Source organism: Sphaeramia orbicularis, chromosome 7, assembly GCF_902148855.1.
Source record: "Sphaeramia orbicularis chromosome 7, fSphaOr1.1, whole genome shotgun sequence".
Classification (NCBI taxonomy): domain Eukaryota; kingdom Metazoa; phylum Chordata; class Actinopteri; order Kurtiformes; family Apogonidae; genus Sphaeramia; species Sphaeramia orbicularis.
The window spans coordinates 4,193,963-4,217,516 of record NC_043963.1 but is presented as its reverse complement, the minus strand read 5'-3'; the positions used below and the strand labels follow the sequence as shown (position 1 = coordinate 4,217,516).

The 23,554-nt window shown below is 42.1% G+C and overlaps 1 protein-coding gene across 1 annotated transcript in view; it reads left to right on the top strand.

Moving 5' to 3' along the window:
- Nucleotides 1-2,532: 2,532 nt before the first annotated feature.
- The window catches only part of LOC115422022 (protein NLRC3-like), a 42,041-nt gene continuing 21,019 nt past the window's right edge, over nt 2,533-23,554 (top strand). Inside the window, exons 1-8 of the mRNA XM_030138060.1 lie at nt 2,533-2,574; nt 8,660-8,767; nt 8,850-8,939; nt 10,039-10,143; nt 12,961-13,030; nt 13,182-13,386; nt 13,471-15,265; nt 15,360-15,533. Of these exons, the coding sequence (XP_029993920.1) occupies nt 8,661-8,767; nt 8,850-8,939; nt 10,039-10,143; nt 12,961-13,030; nt 13,182-13,386; nt 13,471-15,265; nt 15,360-15,533 (2,546 nt within the window). The 5' untranslated portion in view covers nt 2,533-2,574; nt 8,660. The remainder of the gene's footprint in view (nt 2,575-8,659; nt 8,768-8,849; nt 8,940-10,038; nt 10,144-12,960; nt 13,031-13,181; nt 13,387-13,470; nt 15,266-15,359; nt 15,534-23,554) is intronic.

The window sequence follows — 23,554 nt, the reverse complement described above, 5'->3', positions numbered from 1 at the left end:
TGTTCCATATTTTCTAGCATCTTCTGTTTTTATCGACTTGTCTTGTTGCATCTTCTACATAATTTTCTTCTTATTTAGTATTTTTATCTAGTTTTCTTATGTGGTTTATTAGTTTCCAGTTGTTACGTTAAAAAAAATCTATTTCCATTCTTTCTTCCCTCACGTTTCATCTTTTTTAAAGATGTTTTCGTCTTTTATTTTCCAACATTTTCTTCTAGCGTTTTTATTGACTTGTATATTTTGTTATTTGTCTTGTTGCACGTTACATCGTTTTCTTCTTATTTTGTGTTTTTCTAGTTTTCCTCATGTGTTTTATGTCATTTTCTTGCTACATTTTATGTCCCATTATAACACTGTTTTTAATCTCATTTTATATTTTTGTAGTTTTTTTTTTGTATCTTTTACATTTTCTGCTGCCACTTTTGTCTTTTACTTCATTTTTGTTTCATAGCATCATTTTAATGTTGCTGCTTCTTTTTTTCGCTCTCTTATACGTTATTTTGTTTTTTATCTATTTTTGTCATATTTTTCTTTTTTAATGACATTTACATCTTGTTTTGTCTTTTGTGGATGAATTTAAAACCTTAGATAACCGTCACAGGTCCTAATTAACATGTTCATTGAAACTTTCGTGATTGTCGACAGTTAGTTTTCCCTGTTCTTGTATTTTTTCTGTTTTTTCTACCAGTGTAAAGTACTTTTACTCAGATACTGGCTGAAAAATGACAGTTCTGAACTGAGATGAGACAGAAAACAGTGTGAGGGTAAAAAACCTGATATCAGTGGATGCCATCGCTCTGCACATCGTCTCCCATCGATCACACAGATTCATAACCAGCTGTCCATGGGCCGTCCTGACGTGCATTCGATTATCTGCCGCTTAGTGTCACTAGAAAACAGGATAAAGGATGGAGGAGGAGAGGAAAGAAGAGGAAACTGAAGGAACGGAGTCACCTTCCACATGAGGAGAGGACAGGAATGAACTCACTTTTGCTTTTCCAGACAAATGGGTGGAGTTTTAAGAACCGTTAAAGACCAGGAGGGATGGAAAAGACTGTATTTATGACAGTGAATCTAAGTGGGATGGAAATAAACCTATAAACAGATCCATCATCATAATCTGAGTTCAGCGGAGTTTTGGAGAAATGACTCCAAAATGTCTGGACCATGTGATGATACTTCGATCACAACATTTATTAACCCGTAAAGACCCAGTGTTGCTTTTGTGGCAGTTCCCAAATCAATTTTTCTTTTTTTTTTTTTTACCTTTCTTAAGTGATTTATCACCTTTTACTCTAATACTATGCTCTGTATTTTGCATATTTAAGTGAAAATCGGGTATTTTTCTATACTTTATGAACTGATTATGTTAATGTCCATTAAAGCTCAGATTAAAGTTGAGGGTTATTATTACCAACAGAGAAAACTGAAGAAAAATATTATTTTTTCTGCAAAATATTTGATTAATGAAAGCCCATGTGTGACTTCATATCTATTACCAATAGTAATTATATCAATATCTTCAACTGTTTTCAAGTTATTGCACTTTGACTTAGACTTTCTGTCCCATTATAAAGCAATGAGGATTTTTTTTAATTTCCTAAATTCATCAAAAATTCTACAGTCATTGGAAAGTATACATGTCTCCTTAAATCTCGTCGTTTCCTGTCCTCATGTCCTCCCCCAGAGCTGTGGGAGGAGTCACGTTGGTGGACACTGAAGACATAGAAATGTGGACAGGAACAGATCCATTTAAGAAAACTTCAGTGAAATATGAGACTGTCTTCTTGCTGTATTACATGTGTCAGTCCAGTACATCACTGATCATCACAAACATATAAATTAATGCTGAAGTCATAATAATAATGTAGGCTCATACAGAGTACATAACATTTACATTACAAAGAAATGAAAAGAAACAACCTTTTATATGAAACTGTGTCCACTTATTTAACTTTACATACAGTTTAATTTGTTCCAAACTTGTCTATAGTGTCCACACAGATGGAGAACAGATATTATGCGTAGTCGTGGCTCAGGAAGTAGAGCGGGTCATCCAATAACTGAAGGGCTGGCGGTTCAAATCCTAGTCATGTGCTGTTATGTCCCTGTGTCTTGGTCAGGACACTTCACGCTCTGCTACTGTGGTATGCATGAAGTGTGATTGGCAGCGTGCTTCTGTCAGCCTGCCCCAGGGTAGTAGTAGTAAACCTCCACCAGAGTGTGAATGAATAATGGATCCACTGTGCATGCTTTGAGTATGAGTTCATAGAAAAACACGATATAAATCTAATCCATTATTATGTAAAATATATACACTGTTGCAGTGTGTATTGTTCATACAATTCATCCCAAAGTCAGTTTAATCCAGTTTGGTTTGAGTAACAGAATGGAATATGATGGAACTGGAGGTAAAGTTGGACCCAGACAATAGTTCCTGTCAGTCCATCAGGTACAAACAGTAAAACCTGTTCTGTCTGTTCTGACTCCTCCTCTCATCCACTTCATGTTGGTTTCATTTCTCCGTCCTCTCCAAACGGCAGCAGCTGTGAGTCTCTGCGTCTCTCCATGAAGGTAATGTTGGACCTGTTTGACTCTCACCTCCTTCACTGTGGGTTCTTTACTTCAGTAGAAACAGTAGAAACTGGATGAGCTTTAATCCATGTGTTGGAGTCCGTCTGAAGTGACTGTGATCAGACCAAGCCTCAGAGTAGAAGCTGACGTGCAGCTCAGTGGTTGAACTCAGTGTTGTTGATGTTACTGAGAGTCAGGGTTTTTCTCCTCACTGGTTCATAAAACTCCTCTGGACTATTTCCATTCAACTGGACGGTGTGTTGAACTGGTAACTTTACCATCAGTAAAAGTCCAGAGAAAACAAACAGTCATTCCATTCAAAATGGTGGATGTGGAACTCAGGTGCTTCGTGACAAAGTTATTGGAGCTCAATTCACTCTTTCACTCAGTCAATTTTATTTACTAAATGACATAATTTACAGTTAGATCATTAAAAAATGCACTATACTAATTTTGATCACTTACTTCGCAAAGGAATGCATACTTTTGTTTTGGAAAAATGACTCCCCTCCATCTTTTAAGATTTTCCATGATCAGCTGTCTTCTTTTTTACCTTTAGAAAAACTGACTTTGGATAAATATAATCATGGCCATCTCTTTAATTAATTTTGGTTGCCTTTATTCTCCGGTATGGAGAAAGTTTGAGTTTGTACGCCATGAATACTGTCCTATTACTGCTATTTATGTTACAGCATGCATCACTATGCTCATGCTTATGTTGTTACCCTTATTACTGTTACTATTGTGATGATGATGAATATTATTACTGGTGGCATTGTACCCATGGTGCCAATGTGAGTGAAAAGTGCCTAAACATTATTGTAAGTGGACACAGCCAGAGCAGCAGCAATTTTGTAAAAAATGTTGTGATGTTATTTGTTCACATTTTTTGGGAGTGGCTATTTAAGGAATATTTTCAAGACACAATTATGCATTTAGGCAGTTTGCTTATTTCAGTACCATCAATTTAAAGTATTTCATTAACGGCAGCATAACCACTTCCGAAAATGGAGTATGGTGGCAGGGATGAAGAATTCAAAGTAGAGAGAGGCTAAAATCGCCCAGCACACCTCACAAAATTTGAAGATGGACATAAAATTGTGCCTAGTAGATAGTCAGGTAATGTTTCTATTCATCTGGCGAGTTTGGCAGCGATTGGGCCTGTGAAGGCTGAGGAAAATCCGTACAAACGCCCTCCTGTGCTGCAACATCGATGGGACACAGAATGTGTATTATATAGTAAGATTTTATTTCTTTTCTTTTTTTTTTTTATATTCAGACTTATATGTTTTTGGCCTGTTACTTTTGAGTGTGTTTAGTTGCTTTATTCCTTTAGGGGTGAGGGGTGGGAAGAGTGCACAAAGGAGAATTGCAAAAAGTAAGACCCAGTATCACTATGATTGTACTGTATCTGGATGATTTTCTCTTGTGGAATAAAGATATTAAAAAAAAAAAAAAAATTCCAGATAAAATCAACAGTCATTCCATTCAAAATGGTGGATACAAAGCTCAGGTGCTTCGTGACGATGGTTTGATTTAATGCTGCACCACAGAAATGGACACTTAACTCTTTCCCCACCAGAGCATTTCACAGTGAGTTGGTTGCCAGCAACAGCCTTTTTGGTCATGTTTACTAATATCTGAAGGCTCACTGAAAATGTTGTGTTAGGTGTACATGAACACTGAATACATCAAAAGAAAGAATAGAACTTCAATTTTTAAACACAAAAACTATTTTATTCTATCTTCATTCGTTCATGAGGTATAAACATTTGAATATTGGTCATTTTCAGGAAAAAACTAAAGTTTGAGCAAAAAGCTGAGAAAATTGCATTTTTTTTTTTTCAAAGACATCGATTTTCAAGATAAAACTAATTTTCAGTTTACATTTTTGACTTTTTTATTTATGAGTAGTAACACTGTACTCACTAAATAAAATAATAACAACAATAATAATAACAAACAGTTCTAAGATATCCCATCATTCCTCAAAATGTCAGAAGAAACCACACCAAACTTTACACCAAACATCTCCTAAAGCACCAGGTTCCTTATAAACTTTACACATTTACATACATCAATTATGAGTCTTCCACATATTAGTTTAGCTTTTTGATATAAACACTTCCATATTCCTAGTTTTCAAGCAAAGAAAAAGAAGCAAATGCACTAAATACTGTAGATTGCTGGCCTTTGCTTGGCTGCACCACATCCTCCTGTTGGACCACCTGCTGTGTTTGATCTGTAAATAATTATATGGACATCTAGTTATTTATCTATTATTGAATATATGTATTTATCTATTTCATACTAAAGCCAAATAAAACAGTGTCTTACCTGTGTCCTGGCTGACATAGAGCTGAACCACATCTGTCTTGAACCTGTTCCGTGTCCACAGTCAGAATCTGAACTCACACTGTCTAACAGATGAAGACTAGGTGTCCTTTGTCTTGTCCCACATCTGGTTAACTGTCTTCTCCTTGAATGTCCACTATAAATGTCTCTCATATCTTCCTCCTGTCTGTCATTGTCTCCGCTCCTCAGTGAAAACACGGATTGACGGAAAATCTCATCATTGGCGGGGAAAGACTTAAACAAAGGAAGTGGTCCAAGGTGTTTCCTGTTGACGTTTTTGTAGCTGAACCACTTCTGAGCCTCAGGTGGTTGTGGACCAGCTGAACCACCGTAAGGGTTTGGACTCACTGTCCCACATCCATCAGAAGAAAGGAAGTAAAGTTTGTTTATATGGAACTTTTCACAGAAAGAATTGACAAAGTGCTTTAGAGTGAAATCAGAAGTGGGATCCGCAGACACACAGCTCCGTCCACAGGCAGAAAAACTAAAGAACATGGTCCCAAAACCCACAGCTCATTCAAAGCCTGTGGAAACAATAAGGTCTGCAGCTCCTTTGGAAAACACGCAACAGAATTTAAAGTGATTGGCAACGTCATTCCATAGTGTGGGGCACTGCTTAAAGGCTCCGCCCCCTCTAGTGTTGAGGTGGGTGTGGGGGATGACCAGTTGGTACTGAGTCGATGTTCTAATGCTGCGTTCCAAAGTGCTGGGAGGTAGAATATATGGCACCTGGAGTTAAGTCCATCCACCTCAAAGCATTCCAGACCATCCATGTTGAACAGAAACAAATATGGAGATGGCAGATCTAAGCTCCTATTTGTGTTGTTACTGAAGACTGTGGACAGAACAGTGTTGTCATATACGCAAACCAGATGGAAGACCACAAATGACAGATGAACTAATTATACACTGTTTTTAATCATTGTGAACTTACACACTGTGCGTCGCAGTGAGGTCGGGGTACTTCGACCTGGTCCCACTTTGCAACTAGGACCTCCAGCTTCGACAGGTGTTCCACTGCATTTTATCTGGTTGGATGTCGGAATCTTCCACCTCCCAGCACTTTGAAATGCACCATTAGAGCATGTGTAGGGTTCTACAATTTAAGCAACTGGGAAATGTCAACGGAACATGACTTCAGACAGAATAATTTCAAATACTCAAACCAGGGCTGACCATCAAAGCAATGTGACATCATGACTGACATAAATATACAAACCACTTTTAACTGGCATTAATTGGTGTGTTTTCTGTTTGCGTTACGAGCTTTCTACGTGTATGTTCACACTGCGTCAAATATCACACACTGAGGGTTAGGGCAGGGATTAAAGCAAAAATTTTTCATCTGACTGAAAATTTTCTTCTGGTCAAAATCATTGGCCGCTATTAAAAATGATGCAATACAATACTACTATAGTGTACAAGTTTATATAGTCAAATTTGGCAATTCTGTAAAACACACTGAATGGGAGAGTGTACAGGTGTAGAAGATTTCTAACATGGATAGAAAAAATGGCATGGGTGGTATTGGTGGGGGGTCTGGGGGTCCTCCCCCAGAAAATTTTTAAAGCTTCAGGTCAATTTTGGTGTTCTCTGGTTAATTTTAAAGGGTATGAAAACCTTTGAAGCAAGTGAAAATAATAATTACTAATTGGAGTTCCATCATCTCCCTTCTCATCAAGCCATGCCCACCTCCATCTATTTTTCACGCATCTCTCAATAGTTATCACTTCAGCACCTTCCTCTACAAATGTGTCTATGATGTCGTATATGCTAGCCAAAATAATCTGCATGACGTCAAACCTGCGTCCACAACCCCCTCCCGCCAATATCATGTTCTCTTTTGATTGGAAGAAATTACGTCAACTGAAATTACGTCAACTGAAACAGAAATTATATTCCGTTACGGATACTCTCTGAGGGTATTTAAAATGCAGTGGCTTTGCAAATACCAAGGGTGTTACTCATTCATTCAATTTTATCTTCGGACTGTACCACACAGATAGAAATAAGATGCTAAACGGGTCAAAATAAAGCACTTATGCAGTCGGGCGCATAACCTTGTAAGGCCGCGGTGCACAAAGCCGCACGCACGGGAAAGGCACATACACACAAACACAAACACACACACTAGTCATACACCGGCAAGAGGAGATAAGCTATGAACCCAAATATGAAGGTACATGTAGATCAGTTCTGTCTTCTTACCTTTTCGCTGTGGTTCTTTCATAATGAAAGCTACTTGTTAGCACTAAACTAAAGTTAGCATCTGGAGGCTGAACTTCGGTAAAGCTAAACTTGTCCATGTGTTTCTGAGGCACAGAATGAGCAGCGTTTCCTTCCAAAGATAAATAGTCATCAATCTGTCCTCCCGACATAAAAATAAAGAAGTCATCTTATTATCGTCACTGTTAAACCCATCACCCAGCCTGTGTTAAACACCTGCAGATTCAGGACAGCAGACCCAGGACAGGATCGCGGTGCCGACTGGACTCCGTGAAACACGTGGGGAAGTTACTTCAATATGACTTTTTTCCCCCCTTCAATTTTTCCATTTGACGGAAATCCGTTGTGGTGACAGAGAACTTTAATCCCTGGGTTAGGGTTATGTGAACTGGAGATGTGGGCATAAATTGACATGTTACCAAATGGCGTTGAATAACACGCAAAATGACAAAAATGCGTACATATAGCTGCCAAATGACATAAGAACTGGTGTGACATACAATAGGATTTCCTAAGATCAGTGTGGATCAAAGAGCTGGACTACAGTAGGTCTGTAAATAGATGGAAATGAAACGTGTACGACACCAGATTAAAATATGGACTGAGTCCATTTCAGTGGGACATGTAATGGATCCAGATCTGCTTTGAATGAACTGCACAGACTCAACAGTTTGAGCATCATGTGACCAAAACACCACAAACTGTGGTATTTGACAGACACACTGTCCTGGTTTTGTGTTCCTCTGAACAGCTGAGTTATTTCCCAGATATGAGGACTCCTGTTGGAGGCTCAAACACACTGACCTTTGACCTCTGACATCACCTTCAGGTGTCAAATCTAAACCAATCAGCTGTTGTGTCCAAATAAACCACATGTTCAGGTTTGAGTCCAGACCCTGAAACCTACAGAACATTAGTGTCATTAAAGGTTCTAGGCAGGTTTCCAGTGGAGAACATGAGCAGTGAACAGTTCAGAATCACAACCTGATGTTTATGTTTTATAGGTGATTGAACGTCTCCTCTGGTCATGTGACCTCTGCTCTGGACTGGTTTAGTCCTTCAGGTTTGAATGCAAATCTGAGAAACCATCATCACATTGTGTTGGTCAGACTGTAAACCAGTAGACTAAACCAGTTCACCTTCAACATTTCCTGATGGATTTTCTTCCTAGACTTTGAGGATCAGCTCTGCTTCTCCTTCCCTTCAGGTCCCATCATCAGCTCCAGGAGGCCATCTAGTGGTCTGACAGTAGAACTACAGCACAACCAACACACACAGATCAGCCATTACTCTTCAAATCACACCCACCATAAACACCTTCATGAAGTCACATCTACATTAAACACACACCATATGAGATGTGGGACGCAGGTCTTGGTCCAAAACCCTGAGTCTGGATTATCTCTGAACCGCTGGTCCACATCGGACTCTTCTCCATCATATAACCACGTCTCAAACTCTGCTGTTTTCAGTGTTTGTCGTGTGACTGATGTGGATTCAGCAGAATGGATCAGTGTGAGGACAGAGAGGAGGGAGCCCCTCCCCCAAAGACCACCGACAGGACCCCCTCAGGACCTGGACCTGGACCAGGCAGACCCCCCAAAGCTCAGAGGTGAGACCACCATCTGGATCTGTCCTCCACTGTTCTCCATGTCAGAGCTCAGCACTAAAACCACTGACATCACTATTCACAGACCTGGACCTGGACCCAGCTGTGTTTCCATGAAGACTGATGACTCCATGGACTTTCCTATAGACTTCAAACAGGATCGTTCAGAGTCAGTGTAGGTGGTCCTCCTTCAGACCTTTAGACCCCAGTGTGACAATAAACCACTTGTATGTAAATGTTGATCCGACCACAGACTCGATGGATGAACGGATCCTCCAGGACTCAGCAGGAAACTGGGTTTGGGTTCCCTCATGTGATGTAGAGTTGTGTGTGTTCCGCTTCAGTTTTCAGTGCCATGTTTCCATACAGTAGTAGGTCTATCCATCAGCTGGGTGCAAATCTGATGGTTGTCTGTGGACACACGGGTCCAAATAGTCTGTCATTAGATTCACCTGGTTGGACTGAAGAACATCTGACCGACAAATACAGGAACTACATTATTGATTTATAGTCAATCATTATTCATCACCTGATAAACGTAGAATGAACTCACTGATTCTGATCTGCACTTATATTTTTAATATTTAGCCAACTTAGTTTGTGCAGTGCTATTCACCCGATGTCCCCTTTCCCCACTCCCCTCCAGGGGAGTGGCTACTTTTTCAGTTGTAACCACTTGGGAGCCAATGATGGCAGGATCTGCGCTGACCCATCTGTGTCCTGCCCTGTCCTGTGTCCTGACCCCCTCCCCCACCTGTCTGGATGGACGTCCTCGGCCTCACCACTGTGGATGGGCCTCCTCGCCCCTGCCTGTCTCATCCAGCGGGATGGACCCCCCATGTGTCCACCCTACTGCATCCTTGTAGACTAGAACTACATCTGCAAATGGACGTCCATCAGTCCTGGTGCATCTATAGCCTGTCCGTCCATGGGAGTGGATCTCTCCTTCACTGTGGTTCTCCCCGAGGTTTCTCCCTTTTCCCACTGGGTTTTGAGTTTTTCCTTGCCGAGAAGGAGGGTCTAAGGACGGGGGATGCCCTGGACACTACTCATTTTCTTGCTGTTCATTTGACTGTTGTTTACTCTAACTGACTCTGTAAAGCCCTTTGAGATAACCTTGTTGTGATATTGGGCTATACAAATAAAGTTGAATTGAATTGAATTGAATTGATCTAATGGATCTTTGATCTGTGAGTTTTCTGATCAGATTCATACTTTATTGATCTTCAGTGTATTGATCATTTTCTTATTGTCTCTGTTTTCCTGATGATCAGGATCCATCAGAGACCACAGTCCTCTGGACCTGATCCTGGACCCAGTTGTGTGTCCTTCAGCAGTGACTGGTCCATGGAGAACCGACCAGTCTTTTCCACAGAGACGTAAGTTTGATGTAAATGTTCGATGTGTCAACTGTTTATTAAATCTATATTAAATTTTGACTTTAGTTTGAAGGTTTAAGAACGGGTTCATTTTCAGATTCTTCACATCATTTATTGTCTAAAGGTTTCATGAGTATAAAATAAATAGATGTTAGAACTGCTAACCAAACTGACGTTACCTCCTGACACAGACATCTCCATGGTTACTGACCATTCTGCATTCTGATTGGCTGACAGGTGTCCCTTTTATTAGTCTTACAGTGACTGTTCAGTAAATGTTCTTCAGTGTCTGAAATGACATTTCTGTGACTAAACTCAGTTCAGTCCTGCTGCCATGATGTGTCTGATGGGGATCCTGATCAACTGAACTCAACTAAACCTGTAGATCAACTCAAACAGTGAGTGTGAAGCTCTGGAACGATGAGCCACCGTGAGCATGTTGAGCATGGGGAGAATTGGATTGTATTATTGAAGGACAAAGTAAGATGTTTAAAGACAACTGCTTTAGTCTGGACATAAGGGGGAAAGGAACAACACATGTTTCAGTTAGGGACAACTATTTATTAAAGTACTTCTAAAATGATTCAACCGTTGGTCGGTGTACGTCTATGATGAGGGATTTGTGCCCAGCCGTGGGAGCCGGGTTTCTGTGCTGTCTCTGAGCTACAAAGAGAAGCCGTATATGAAGGAAATACTGAATATAGCAGGAGTTTGGATGTGTACCCACAGAAAAGGATTCATATAAAACTGATAAATGCACAGTAGACACAAACAGACCTGTGTGGTGTTCCTGGGGGAATGGTCTGTGGGCCCAAACAGTCCCTGGGGGCTTGATGGACCAGTTCTAGTTCCACCCAGGTGATGCACACACAGGTGAGTTTGAGCAGGGCTTTGAGCTGATGGTTTCATGGAAATATTCACTTCTATATTTGGCTCTGGTATTTTAGTGTTGGATAGTCCTGTTGTGTATGTATATATATTTATGTAGAGCAGGGGTCACCAACACGGTGCCCGCGGGCACCAGGTCGCCCGCAGAGCCCATGCGAGTCACCCGCAGGTCTGTTCTAAAAACAGAAGTAGTTCAGGGTTCTCCAACACGTTGCTCGCGATCTACCAGTGGTTCGCCAAGGGTCACTAATATAAGAGCACAAAGTTGATTTGTCATTTGGTAGAACAGGTCTAAATTTCCACCCAGTCAAAATTACAAGCCCCCCCCCCCCCCCCCCCCCCCCCCCCCCAGATGAAACGGTCAACTTGCTGTCAGTCAAACTTTAGCACTGGTTTGCTGCCTGTCGTTGGAGAGGGGCGGGGCCCAGGATGAGCCAGATGCCAGGCAGGTAGTGGGTTTAGCCCCGCAACGATGTGGGCTGAATATAGTCAGGGAGTTATTTTCACCAACGATGAGGCACAGACTTCTGTTTGACAAACGTGAAAGACGAGTATGTGTGTCTGATCTGTGGCGCGTTCTGGAAGTCAGTAAAAGATGCAACGTGGAGCGGAATTTCACCAAAGTTCACCGTAACTTTTCTGGAGATTCTCCAGTGGGAATCAGCCTCCGTGAAGAGAAGGTAAAACAGCTGAAAACTGAAGTCCAAAAACAACAGTCCATGCTCACTAAACTGACCAAGACCAGCACTTCCACAGAGGCATCAGTAAAGTGGGTCACATCCTGGACAAGCGCAAACATATGTACACTATCTGCGCATGCGCTCAGACAGCTGGAGTCAGACCTGAACAGGTGCCTCTGTGTTTGACTCCAGCATGATGACTGTAGAAGTGACGGGGATGGTGGATTTATGTGCACAAAGTTCTGGTTTTAATTAATATGTTTTGACAGCAGATGTGAATTTAGAAAAGGTCAAATCCTTCAGAAAAACAGCAGCACATGCTGGTGAAGTTTTATTGTGTGAGTGACAATGTTCCTTTTCACAATTTCAAAGCATTAAAAATGCACATACAGGTGTGTATTATTTGTTTTTAATAATTCTATAAAAATACGCAGGATTGTTCCATTTCATAATTTTTGACATAGTATTAAAATATTTAGGAATACAGCATGCAAATGCTTGTATTTGTTTTTTTTCTACTTTTGATTTTCTTAATTAAAGTAAAATAATAGTTTCATATTAACACTTTTTAAGTATTGTAAATGTTAAAACAAAGATATATAAATAAATAAAATAAATGAAGAGCACAATGTTACAAACGTACAATACAAAATATGTCTATGTATGAAAAATAGCTATGTAAATAAATGTTGCTAAATTAGAGTAGCCCTCCGGCAACTTCATTAGGTAAAAGTAGCCCACAGAAGAGAAAAGGTTGGTGACCCCTGATGTACAGTATAGTTTGGGTTTTGGTCCTGTATCATTCACTGTTATATAGCTTGTGTGTGTATATGGTTGTATAGTTGTTTTATCTCCTTCCACTGGAGGCAGCACTGTGTACAAAAGCCTCAGGTGTCTTCAGATTTTCTTGGGTTGGTTGAGTATGGTGTGGAGTGGGTTTGAGTTGATGATGGATGACCTGTTTTGGTTCATGTTTGCTGATGATTTATTGAAATTAAACCTGAAGGATAAAAACCTTCAAGTGCTTTGGACTGAATTCAGTTTTCCACTGTTTCCACTGTGACGCCTTAACCAGCTTGACCAACTCCAAACTCACTCACATGTTGATTCTCAGTGGGATCAGCAGGACCAGGACACCTTTCCCACTACAAGGGGTCATGTGACTCATGTTGACGTCCAGGTGTGTCCACCTGTCGGTGTCAGTGTGGACAGACATAATGTGAGCGCATTGTTGTTGGTTGGTCCACAGAGTGGAGCAGCAGAGCTCAGAGGTTCCCACTGGTCTACAGGATCAGACTCAGCTGGACTCCATATTTAAGGTGTGTACATGTCCAACATCTACTGGTCCATGTTCTGTCCAATCATCTCCTGCTGCTGGATTCAGACCAGTGGACGTCACTGTGTCCAACATGGACCTGAGCTTTGGTCCATGGGTGGACTTTGGCTCTTTCATCATGTTTTGTGTTCCAGCTGCTGGAGGAGAACATCTGCACTTTTGTCAAGAACGAACTGAAGAAGTTCCACCAGCTTCTGAGTACAGATTACCCAGAATCCTTAGAGAATCTGAGTGATGAGGATGAAGAGCAGAGGAGGAGCTCAGAGGCTTTTCTGAAGATCACACTGAACTTCCTGAGGAGGCTGAAGCAGGAGGAGCTGGCTGAGCGTCTGCACAGCAGTAAGACCATTCTGTACAGATTGAACAGATGAAAATATTTGAATTTACTGTGAAACTGATGGTTTTATCTGTGTCTTCATTCAGGAAGTCGGTTTGGAGTTCAGCGGAAACTGAAACGTAACCTGCAGCAGAAGTTTGAGTGTGTGTTTGAGGGGATCGCTAAAGCAGGAAACCCCAAAACCCTCCTGAACCAGATCTACACAGAGCTCTACATCACAGAGGGAGGGGCTACAGAGGTCAACCAGGACCATGAGGTCAGACAGATTGAAACAGCATCCTGGAACCCACACAGACCACCAACAACCATCACATGTGAAGACATCTTTAAAACACCACCTGACAGAGATCAGCCAATCAGAACAGTGCTGACAAAGGGCGTGGCCGGCGTCGGGAAAACAGTCTCCACACAGAAGTTCAGTCTGGACTGGGCTGAAGACAAAGCCAACCAGGACATCCACTTCATATTTCCATTCACCTTCAGAGAGCTGAATGTGCTGAAACAGAAGAAGTTCAGCTTGGTGGAACTGGTTCATCACTTCTTCACTGAAACCACAGAAGCAGGAATCAGGATCTTTGAAGACCTCCAGGTGGTGTTCATCTTAGACGGTCTGGATGAGTGTCGACCTCCTCTGGACTTCAACAACACTCAGATCCTGACTGATGTTACAGAGTCCACCTCAGTGGATGTGCTGCTGATGAACCTCATCAGGGGGAACCTGCTTCCCTCTGCTCGCCTCTGGATAACCACACGACCTGCAGCAGCCAATCAGATCCCTGCTCAGTGTGTTGACTTGGTGACAGAGGTCAGAGGGTTCACTGACCCACAGAAGGAGGAGTACTTCAGGAAGAGGTTCACAGATGAAGAACAGACCAACACAATCATCTCCCACATCAAGACGTCACGAAGCGTCCACATCATGTGTCACATCCCAGTCTTCTGCTGGATCACTGCTACAGTTCTGGAGGACGTGTTGAAAATCACAGACAGAAGACAACTGCCCAAGACCCTGACTGAGATGTACATCCACTTCCTGGTGGTTCAGGCCAAAGTCAAGAACATCAAGTATGATGGAAGATCTGAGACAGATCCACACTGGAGTCCAGAGACCAGGAAGATGATTGAGTCTCTGGGAAAACTGGCCTTTAAGCAGCTGAAGAAAGGAAACCTGATCTTCTATGAATCCGACCTGACAGAGTGTGGCATCGATATCAGCTCAGCCTCAGTGTACTCAGGAGTGTTCACAGAGGTCTTCAAAGAGGAGAGAGGACTGTACCAGGACAAGAGGTTCTGCTTCATCCATCTGAGTGTCCAGGAGTTTCTGGCTGCTCTTTATGTCCATCAGACCTTCACCAACACTGGAGTCAATCTGCTGTCAGAAGAACAAACATCTGTTTGGTCAAAACTATCAAAGGATTCCTATGTCCAGTTGTACCAGACCGCTGTGGACCAGGCCTTACAGAGTCTAAATGGACACCTGGACCTGTTCCTGCGCTTCCTCCTGGGTCTATCACTGCAGACCAATCAGAGTCTCCTACAAAGTCTGGTGAAACCAACAGGAAGCAGCTCAAAGACCAATGAGAAAACTGTTGAGTACATCAAGAAGAAGATCAGTCAGAATGTGTCTGTGGAGAGAAGCATCAACCTGTTCCACTGTCTGAATGAACTGGAGGATGGATCTTTGATGGATCAGATCCAACAGTACCTGAGATCAGGACGTCTGTCCACAGAAAAACTGTCTCCTGCTCAGTGGTCAGCTCTGGTCTTCTTCTTACTGTCATCAGAAAAAGACCTGGATGTGTTTGACCTGAAGGAATACTCTGGTTCAGAGGAGGTTCTTCTGAGGCTGCTGCCAGTGGTCAAAGCCTCCAACAAAGCTCTGTGAGAACAAACAGTTGCATCAAACATGTCAAATATGGATCTATCATTTCAGCCAGATCAATAACTTTATACTCATCCCTTTTGTTTTGTCCAGACTCAGTGGCTGTAACCTGTCAGACAGAAGCTGTGAAGCTCTGTCCTCAGCTCTCAGATCCCAGTCCTGTAGTCTGATACATCTGGATCTAAGCAACAATGACCTGAAGGATTCAGGAGTGAAGATACTGTCAGATGGACTGAAGAGTCCAGGATGCAGACTGGACACTCTCAGGTCAGGATTCAACAAAGAACACAACACATCATTTCAATGTTTGTCTCCAGTTATTGGATTCATGTAACTTGTCAGTGGTTGTTTGTGTTGAACTCCAGACCAGTTCTACTGATCTTCAACTGTGTTCAGAGTCTGGAACTCATAGACTTTACACATTGAAGTCCTGTTGGTGAAGTCCCATGCATTCACAGACTCTGTTCAATGACTCCAACTCCACTCATCTCCACCCTCAGTTGATGGATGTGATGTTTTGTGTTGCAGATTGTCAGGATGTCTGATCACAGAGGAAGGATGTTCTTCTCTGGTCTCAGCCCTACAGTCCAATCCGTCCCATCTCAGACTGCTAGACCTGAGCTACAACCATCCAGGAGCCTCAGGACAGGAGCTGTGTGCTCGAGTGGAGGATCCACACTGGAGACTGGACACTGTCAGGTATGAACTGAGCTGATGCATCCACAGATAATGGCAGATAGAACAGGTAGAGCTGACAGGAACCATCTGTCAGAGCTGGGATCCATCCTGTATGAAGGTCCAACCCATGTTCAAAGACAAACACACTCAGTCAGTGATTCAGAAGGAACCATTTAGTGGATGTGAACAGAAAAGCTTCAGTGGATCAGAGTGATGGAATGCCCATGTTTCCAGCTGCTCTGACCCTCCTCCTCCTTTCAGGTTGGATCCTGCTGGAGTCCGATGGGTGACACCAGGACCAAGGAGACGTAAGTGTGATTTCATCAGATTGGTTAAAACCAACCTGAATCCGAACTGGGACCTGGTTCCACATTATGAACATCTAAAGTGTTTATGAAGACAGTCAATTTAGTGGAAGGATTAGGTGATAGCTGATTGGTCAGGACTGGTACCACATGGACCCACATACCCTGAGCAATGAGTCCTCAGGTCTAGTCCCAGACTATTTAGTGCATATCAGAGCTCTAGTGTCTTTATGCACATTTACAGTCTGTACTGTCACTGTCTGACAAAGAATTAAATGTACAAACTAGGGATGTACTGATCCGATCGAAAGATCGGGATCGGCAGCCGATGTGGCATTTTTTAAAAGATTGGATTCAGTCATGAGGTTGGGCCGATCTGGGCGTCCACTCATACTTGGACCCAAAGCAGACATCTGCCGGACACGTCCACACAAAGCTCAATTTTTACGACTCCACGTACACATACTCTGTGTCACACAAAGTAGGATGATGTAAATGTAGAAAATTGGTATGCTCCACTATGAAACCTCAAACATCCACAGAGTCCACTTCGGTCACAGTACGCGCACAGTGCGCCTGACTCTGTGGGATCTTTTAGGGAATTAGTAAAGCGTCTGTAAGTTTCACTTTCAGTTTGTGAAGGAAAATCCAATCGTTTCTGTTTTTATTAAATGTCTGTTGGTGAAAATGTGCTCAGAAACAACAGATCCGTCTATAAAACACTGGATTTATCTGTTATTGATCAGTATTGATCAGAGTCAGACTCACACATGATCCATCCATCAATAACAGTTGAATTGAACCCAGTGATGTGATCAGACTGTCAGTCAATCAGCTGATCACTGATCAATAACTGCAGCTGGATTGTGTTTTCTTCTGTCCATCAGATTTCTGTGAACTCACCCTGGATCCAAACACAGCAAACAAATACCTCAAACTGTCTGAAAACAACAAGAAGGTGGAACGAGTGGAGGAGGTTCAGTCATATCCAGATCATCAGGACAGATTTGACCACTGGGAACAGGTGATGTGTTCAACCGGTCTGACTGGTCACTGTTACTGGGAGGTCCAGTGGAGTGGAGAGGTTTTTATATCAGTGACTTACAGAGGAATCAGAAGGAAAGGACACATTGATGACTGTTGGTTTGGAGGAAATGATCAGTCCTGGAGTCTGGAGTGTCATAAAGGTAGATACAGGGTCTGGCATAAAAACAAATGCACATCCCTCCCTCAGTCCTCCTCCTCCTCCTCCTCCTCTGGTACAGTATCAGTGTATGTGGACTGTCCTGCTGGATCTGTGTCCTTCTACAGAATCTCCTCTGTCAAACTGATCCACCTCCACACCTTCAAAACCACATTCACTGAACCACTGTTTGCTGGATTTGGATTCCATGAGCCTGGATCCTCAGTGTGTTTGTGTGATGTGTAGTTCTGTTGTGTAGTTGTGTTCATGGACATGTGGTTGTGTAGATGTGAACACAAACATCTGGACTTTCTACTGCTCACATTTCATAAACAGCCTTTAGTTTGAATGTGTGGGAGGTGTTGGTCCATAAATGTGAATGTGAGCCTTACTGCCACCACCTGGTCTGGAGTGGGAACTACAACTGTACGTCCAAACTGACCAAACAACTCATTTATGTCATTATTCAATTATTTGAATCTAATTAAACACTCATCTTCACCAGTTATAAATATGTGTGTGACAGGATCTGATCCATAAACTAGGAACATAAATATATGACCCATTGAATGAACATGTGTAAAGGCTGATCAGTGTTTACCTGATGGATTTTTACCACAATGTGGAACTGTTCAACTACACAAACTTAAAGTCATTCCAACAGATGTAGACCAGTAAATATGGAGGAAGCACTAATTAAATTCATGTATGAATCAAAGAACACCAGTGTTTCAGTCTGTCCATCCAACTGCAGCAGATAAAACACAATGATGAGGTCATGTTTGAAGGTTTGGATCAAACCTCAGAACATCCAGATAAACAGTATCAACAGCATGAAAACACAGTGATGATGCCTTCATAGAAATAATCTCCCATAATCCAACACTGACATCAAAGTAGCACCAACAAGACTCTATTTAGCATCGAAACAAAGAAAGATTTGATCCTGAAGCAGAACCTCAGTTTTATGTTCAGTCTGTTTAAAAGTGTGTGAAGGTGAGTGAAGGACAGTGAATCCTATTCAAATACCAACACAAACACCACCAAGAAAACCACATGAAACAGGCGTCTCATCATCACAGAAGTCCTCTGAATGTGGATCCAGGCTCCAAATGGGACCCAGTGGTTCTCCAGGTCAACATGGACCCTTTCCAACACGTCTGTCTAATATGTCTATGAAAAGGATGTTCTTTTCCAAACTCCTGAACGGTGTTGGTCTGGTTGGTGTTGGTGTTCAAATGCAGCTTTGATGGTTTTCTGTTGGATTCATATTCAACATGTTTTTGAGTAAATGGCCTGAATCTACACAAATGGGTCTTATGTTTTCATTTATTTATTGTTTATTTAACGGGGATGATGAATACGGCATTGAAACCAAAGGGAAAATGTGATGCAAATAAGACGTCTAGCTTCAGCTAATTTGTAGTCTTTCTCCCTGGTCAGGCTTTTGAATACTATAAAATACACTTAATACAACAAAAATACAATGAATAAATGTGATAAAGTAATAAATAATTTGAATTTGAACCCTTCAGCTGCTGCTAAACTATATTCATTTGGACAAAAATCCTGTGGATTTCTACAACCTGTTCGACTTCCTTCTTAATTAGTTGCTTTTATAACTAGTTCCGTCTCCACATTTGCACATATCAGGTCCAGACTTCAGACCAACATTTCTCCAGTATTTCTCCATAATTTTTTGTCAGCAGCAGCAGTAGTTGTAGTCCAGACTGAAAATATGTCCAAACTTGGAGCCCATTACCTCAAATGTTCAGGTGTTGGTTGAACAGGACAGAGCAGCACAACCGACAACCTAGAGGGGGCGGGGCCTGAAGTGGCTCATGTGTATTTAAAGGGCCAGCGCTCCAAACCACCTTTGTGGTGTCATTACTCAGAAATACGGTTGAAGATGGACCTGTGGAGTTGAATGAATGAAGAATTCAGACCCAAGTAGAGCATTTACAGTTCATGGAGACCACAGGGAAATGTGGGAGAAGGAAGAATTCCATTGAAAAAAGACAAATATCACTCTTTGAAGACAGTGCTTGATGTTGCAGTTTGTAAAATGACCACCAGGTGTCAAACACAACACTGTGAGCCTGAGACAAAGGTGTATGAGTCCATCCATCACTTTGATTTTATTTTTAAATTTAGTCATAAAATCATAAAATATTACAGATATTTAATATTTACTGGAGGAAATATTCAATATTATTTTATTCTCAATAATGTCTGAAGCTGGACTTCAACTCCTTGATCAGATTCATTTTTTGGACATTTAAAAGGACATAAATCTTTACTTGCTAACTTGTATTAATGTGGTCGTGTTATAAACAGCTTTACACAGGTCAGGTTCAGCTGGAAAAGTCGATTATTTTCATCCACAGAAAAAAACACATATTTGTCTCAGAGTCCAGATCAAAGTCCACAAATAGATTCACATCCCAACATGTTTGATATGTTTAAAGAATACATTCAGAGCAGGCTTATAATGGATGCATATTTCAAATGACTACATACTATAACTAAGTCCCGTTTCTACACTCACAACAGTCCCATTTCCAACAGTACAGTGACTTTCCAGTGTGGATGACATGTCAGTGGAAACAAATGTCAAATGTGAGTAAAGTCAATAGTATTAGTGGTGTCTAAATACTGAGGTAGTGTAGATGAGCAGTTGCACACATACCAGTCAGGTCTTCCCTGTGTCCTTTCTCTGGGTTTGTGTGTGTGCAGGTGAGGCTGACACTCAGTCCAGTCTCCGTCCATTGGCCTGTTTCCACATTTGGGCTCAACAGGCTGTATACACACAGCTTTAAAGCAGCTCAGACTGCAGCTCCAAGTGGTTTTTCTGTCAACAGCCTGCAGCGGTTGGCCTTCACACAATCCAGCTGGAAATGGGCCTGAGTGGACTGGACACAGACTAGAGGACACCTTACCTTCACTGGTCCGGCTCCGGTCCGGTTCGGTCCGGCTCCACCGGCCCCTCTGCCTCCTCAGCTGGCTCTGTCAGCCGACTCCCCCCTCCCTCCTGGGACAAACGGGGAGGACAAGAAAAGAGACACAATGAATGACAGCTCCACTGTGCACACTTTTCTGTCCGTTTCATTGGATAAAGCTGTGGAAAAAACACAAAGGATTCAACTGATTTAACAGAAACAAAGCTCCCAAATGTTACCCAGACGGCAGCTAACAATACATTAGCGTTAGCGGACAAGCTAACCACGCTAACGGAACCAGCGGTGAACAGTCAAATATCACTGACCTTGTCCTCATAAAAATACTTGGAAAGTGTGGACAGTAAAATACGACACAAATAAAATACAAATCTGTCTCTCACCACTGTTGTGAATCCGTCTTTTTGTTACAAACACGTCAGCTAACAATAGATTAGCATTAGCGGCCAAGCTAACGGCGCTAACATCCATTTTGTCAGTTTCCCGGGCTCTGCTGTACAGTAGTGACCCCATGTATCCCACAATGCATCAGTGTGAGTTGTGGTTGGTGCCACAGTGCTGTTGTGGGCTCAGTAAGTGTGGTTTGAGTGGAAATCCAGTGGTTTGGAGCTAAATGTGTGTTGGATTAGTGGAGCTGGAGCCTGGTTGGAAATGTTGTGGTGTTTGTTGGACCAGAGTTGGAGGAAGAAACACTCAGCCATCCATGGACACACACACACACACTGATCTGAGAACAGCCTAAAACTGATCTGAGAACAGCTTTAAACTGATCTGAGAACAGCCTTAAACCCACAAACACCATGAGACACATCTGGACTCATTCAACAGTCCACAGACACTAGATCAGTTTGGTTTAACTTCATCACTTTATACTCATATTTAATTTACAAGAAAAAAAAATTGAGATAGCAAGCGTTATGCAAAAACCTAATAAAAGTTAACCCCACTGCTCCAACAGTTCAAAGACACAATAAAATAAACGGCGTCCTCCTGAATATTAGATCTGTATCTTCTAAAACTGTATTAATCACTGACATTAGATCAGATTACAGATTTATTGTGTTTGACATAAACCTGGCTTTGTGAGGAGTATGTGTCCTTAAATGAAGCTCCTCCTCCTCCTAGTCACTGGAGTAATCAGATTCCTCCAGACTCAGGCCGAGAAGGAGGAGGAGGAGTCACAGACAGTTTGAATTCATGTCTACAACTGAATCCTAAACCTAAGACTAATTTAACTCATTGTAAAATCTTAGTCTGAGCCTATCCAACCCAACCAATAAACTAGTCCAGCCTATGCTGTTTATGACAGTGGACGCTCCTCCTGGTCCATCCCATAATGACCTATGCTGTTTATGACAGTGGACGCTCCTCCTGGTCCATCCCATAATGAGTCCAGATCCAGTCTGCTCCTTCAAACAGATCCAGTCATTCTTGTTCCTGTAGCAGATGTCAGTGTCAGCCTCATTCATGCATTTCTCTCATTATTGGACTCCATAGGCTTTAGTCAGTGTGGACTTAAACCCACTCATGGCTTTAATCCCAGCCTTGACTTAGTCCTGATTTATGGTCTGGAACTGTTAGACTTCAGAGTCTTTCCACCAAATCCTCTCCTCTCCAACCACTGCTTAACAACTGTTGAATGTGTGTTATCCAATGATTCCCTTCCTGCCAAAAATGTTTCTTCCACACATTTCTCAGATGGTGTTGGATCTAAATTGAAGGTGGAAATCCCAACAGCGCTGAATCTAATCCTGGATCTGAATTCCACAGCAGATTCTTTCAACCCAGTCAGTTTGAGTCCATCTACAGTTGATGAGTTGGTTGATAATCCAGCAGACTCTGTCAAAACATTCAACCTTATCGCTAAACCACTAAAAAAGCAGAGAATAAACCAAGGGCTGTGGACTCCCTGGTTTAATTCACATACTGGACAGTTAACCCTTAAAGACCCAAATGACCACTGGAGACCCAAAGAATTCGCCGATCTAAACTGTTTAATACCTGCTGATCCACTAATCCTATCAATCCATGTCAATAACTGGTGTCAAATACAGTTCATCTGTTCATGTTCATTAGATATGACCATATTTGGACGTTCAGAGGCTCTGTAGTCACTGTGGAGACACTGTTATCTTCTCCAACATTGATTCACCAGTAAAACCCATGGAGCTGGATCAGTGAAGGTGGATGGACACACTGGGTTTATGTTCAGTTAATGACAGATTGGACTGAAAATAATATTTTTTTTCTGTTTTCTCTGTGTTGATACAATAACCCTCAACTTTACTCTGAGCTTTAATGAACATTTACATAATCAGTTCATACAATACAGGAAAATACCTGATTTACACTTATAAATGCAAAATACAGCCCATAATATTAGAGTTAAAAAGTGATAAAGGACTTCAGAAAGGCTGAAAATAGAGAAGCACTGATGTGGGAAGTGCCCCAAAAGCAGCAGTGGGTCTGAATGGGTTCAAAGCACTAACCTGAAAACAGGAGAGAAAGTGTGGTTCTACTCAACTAATAGACAGACCTTCAGCCTGGCAGCACAGTGGAAAGAAATACAGTAGGACCTGGGTTCTGCTGGAGCAGCTGATTATTCATCACTAACAGAGGAAAAGAAGAACAATCCCAGGTTTGGGTTCAGTTCTGGATCCAGACTGACACAGAACCACAGTCCATATGAGTCCAGTATTCCTGAAACCCCGCATAGAAACCATTGGATCAACTGGAGCCAGTGCGACCAAAGCCTCCTGAGACCCTCTGTCCTGGAAACTCAAGGCCTACATCTCCAACAGCCACTGGGACAAATGTGTGGATGTGGACTCAGAGCTGGTGTTGAAGCCGTGGTCTCCTCCTCAGGAAATACCGCTGTCCAACATCCCACTGTCCACACAGGTCTGTCCATGGGACTGTTAACGCCGGTGGCTTCATGGCCCACCACGTCTTGGATGTCCTTTTGGTTTAGTCCTTCTGTGTGGTTGACCTGGTTTTCATGGTGGTGTGTTTGATGGGAGTGATGTTGGATGATGGATTCTCTGAGGCGTTGTCTTCTCTGCATTATTCTTTCATCCGTTCGGCTTGAAATCAGTCTCCAATGGAGTCCAATCTAAATCCTGGATCCTTCAGGTCCTCCTATGTGTTCCGACTAAAGCCTGTGAA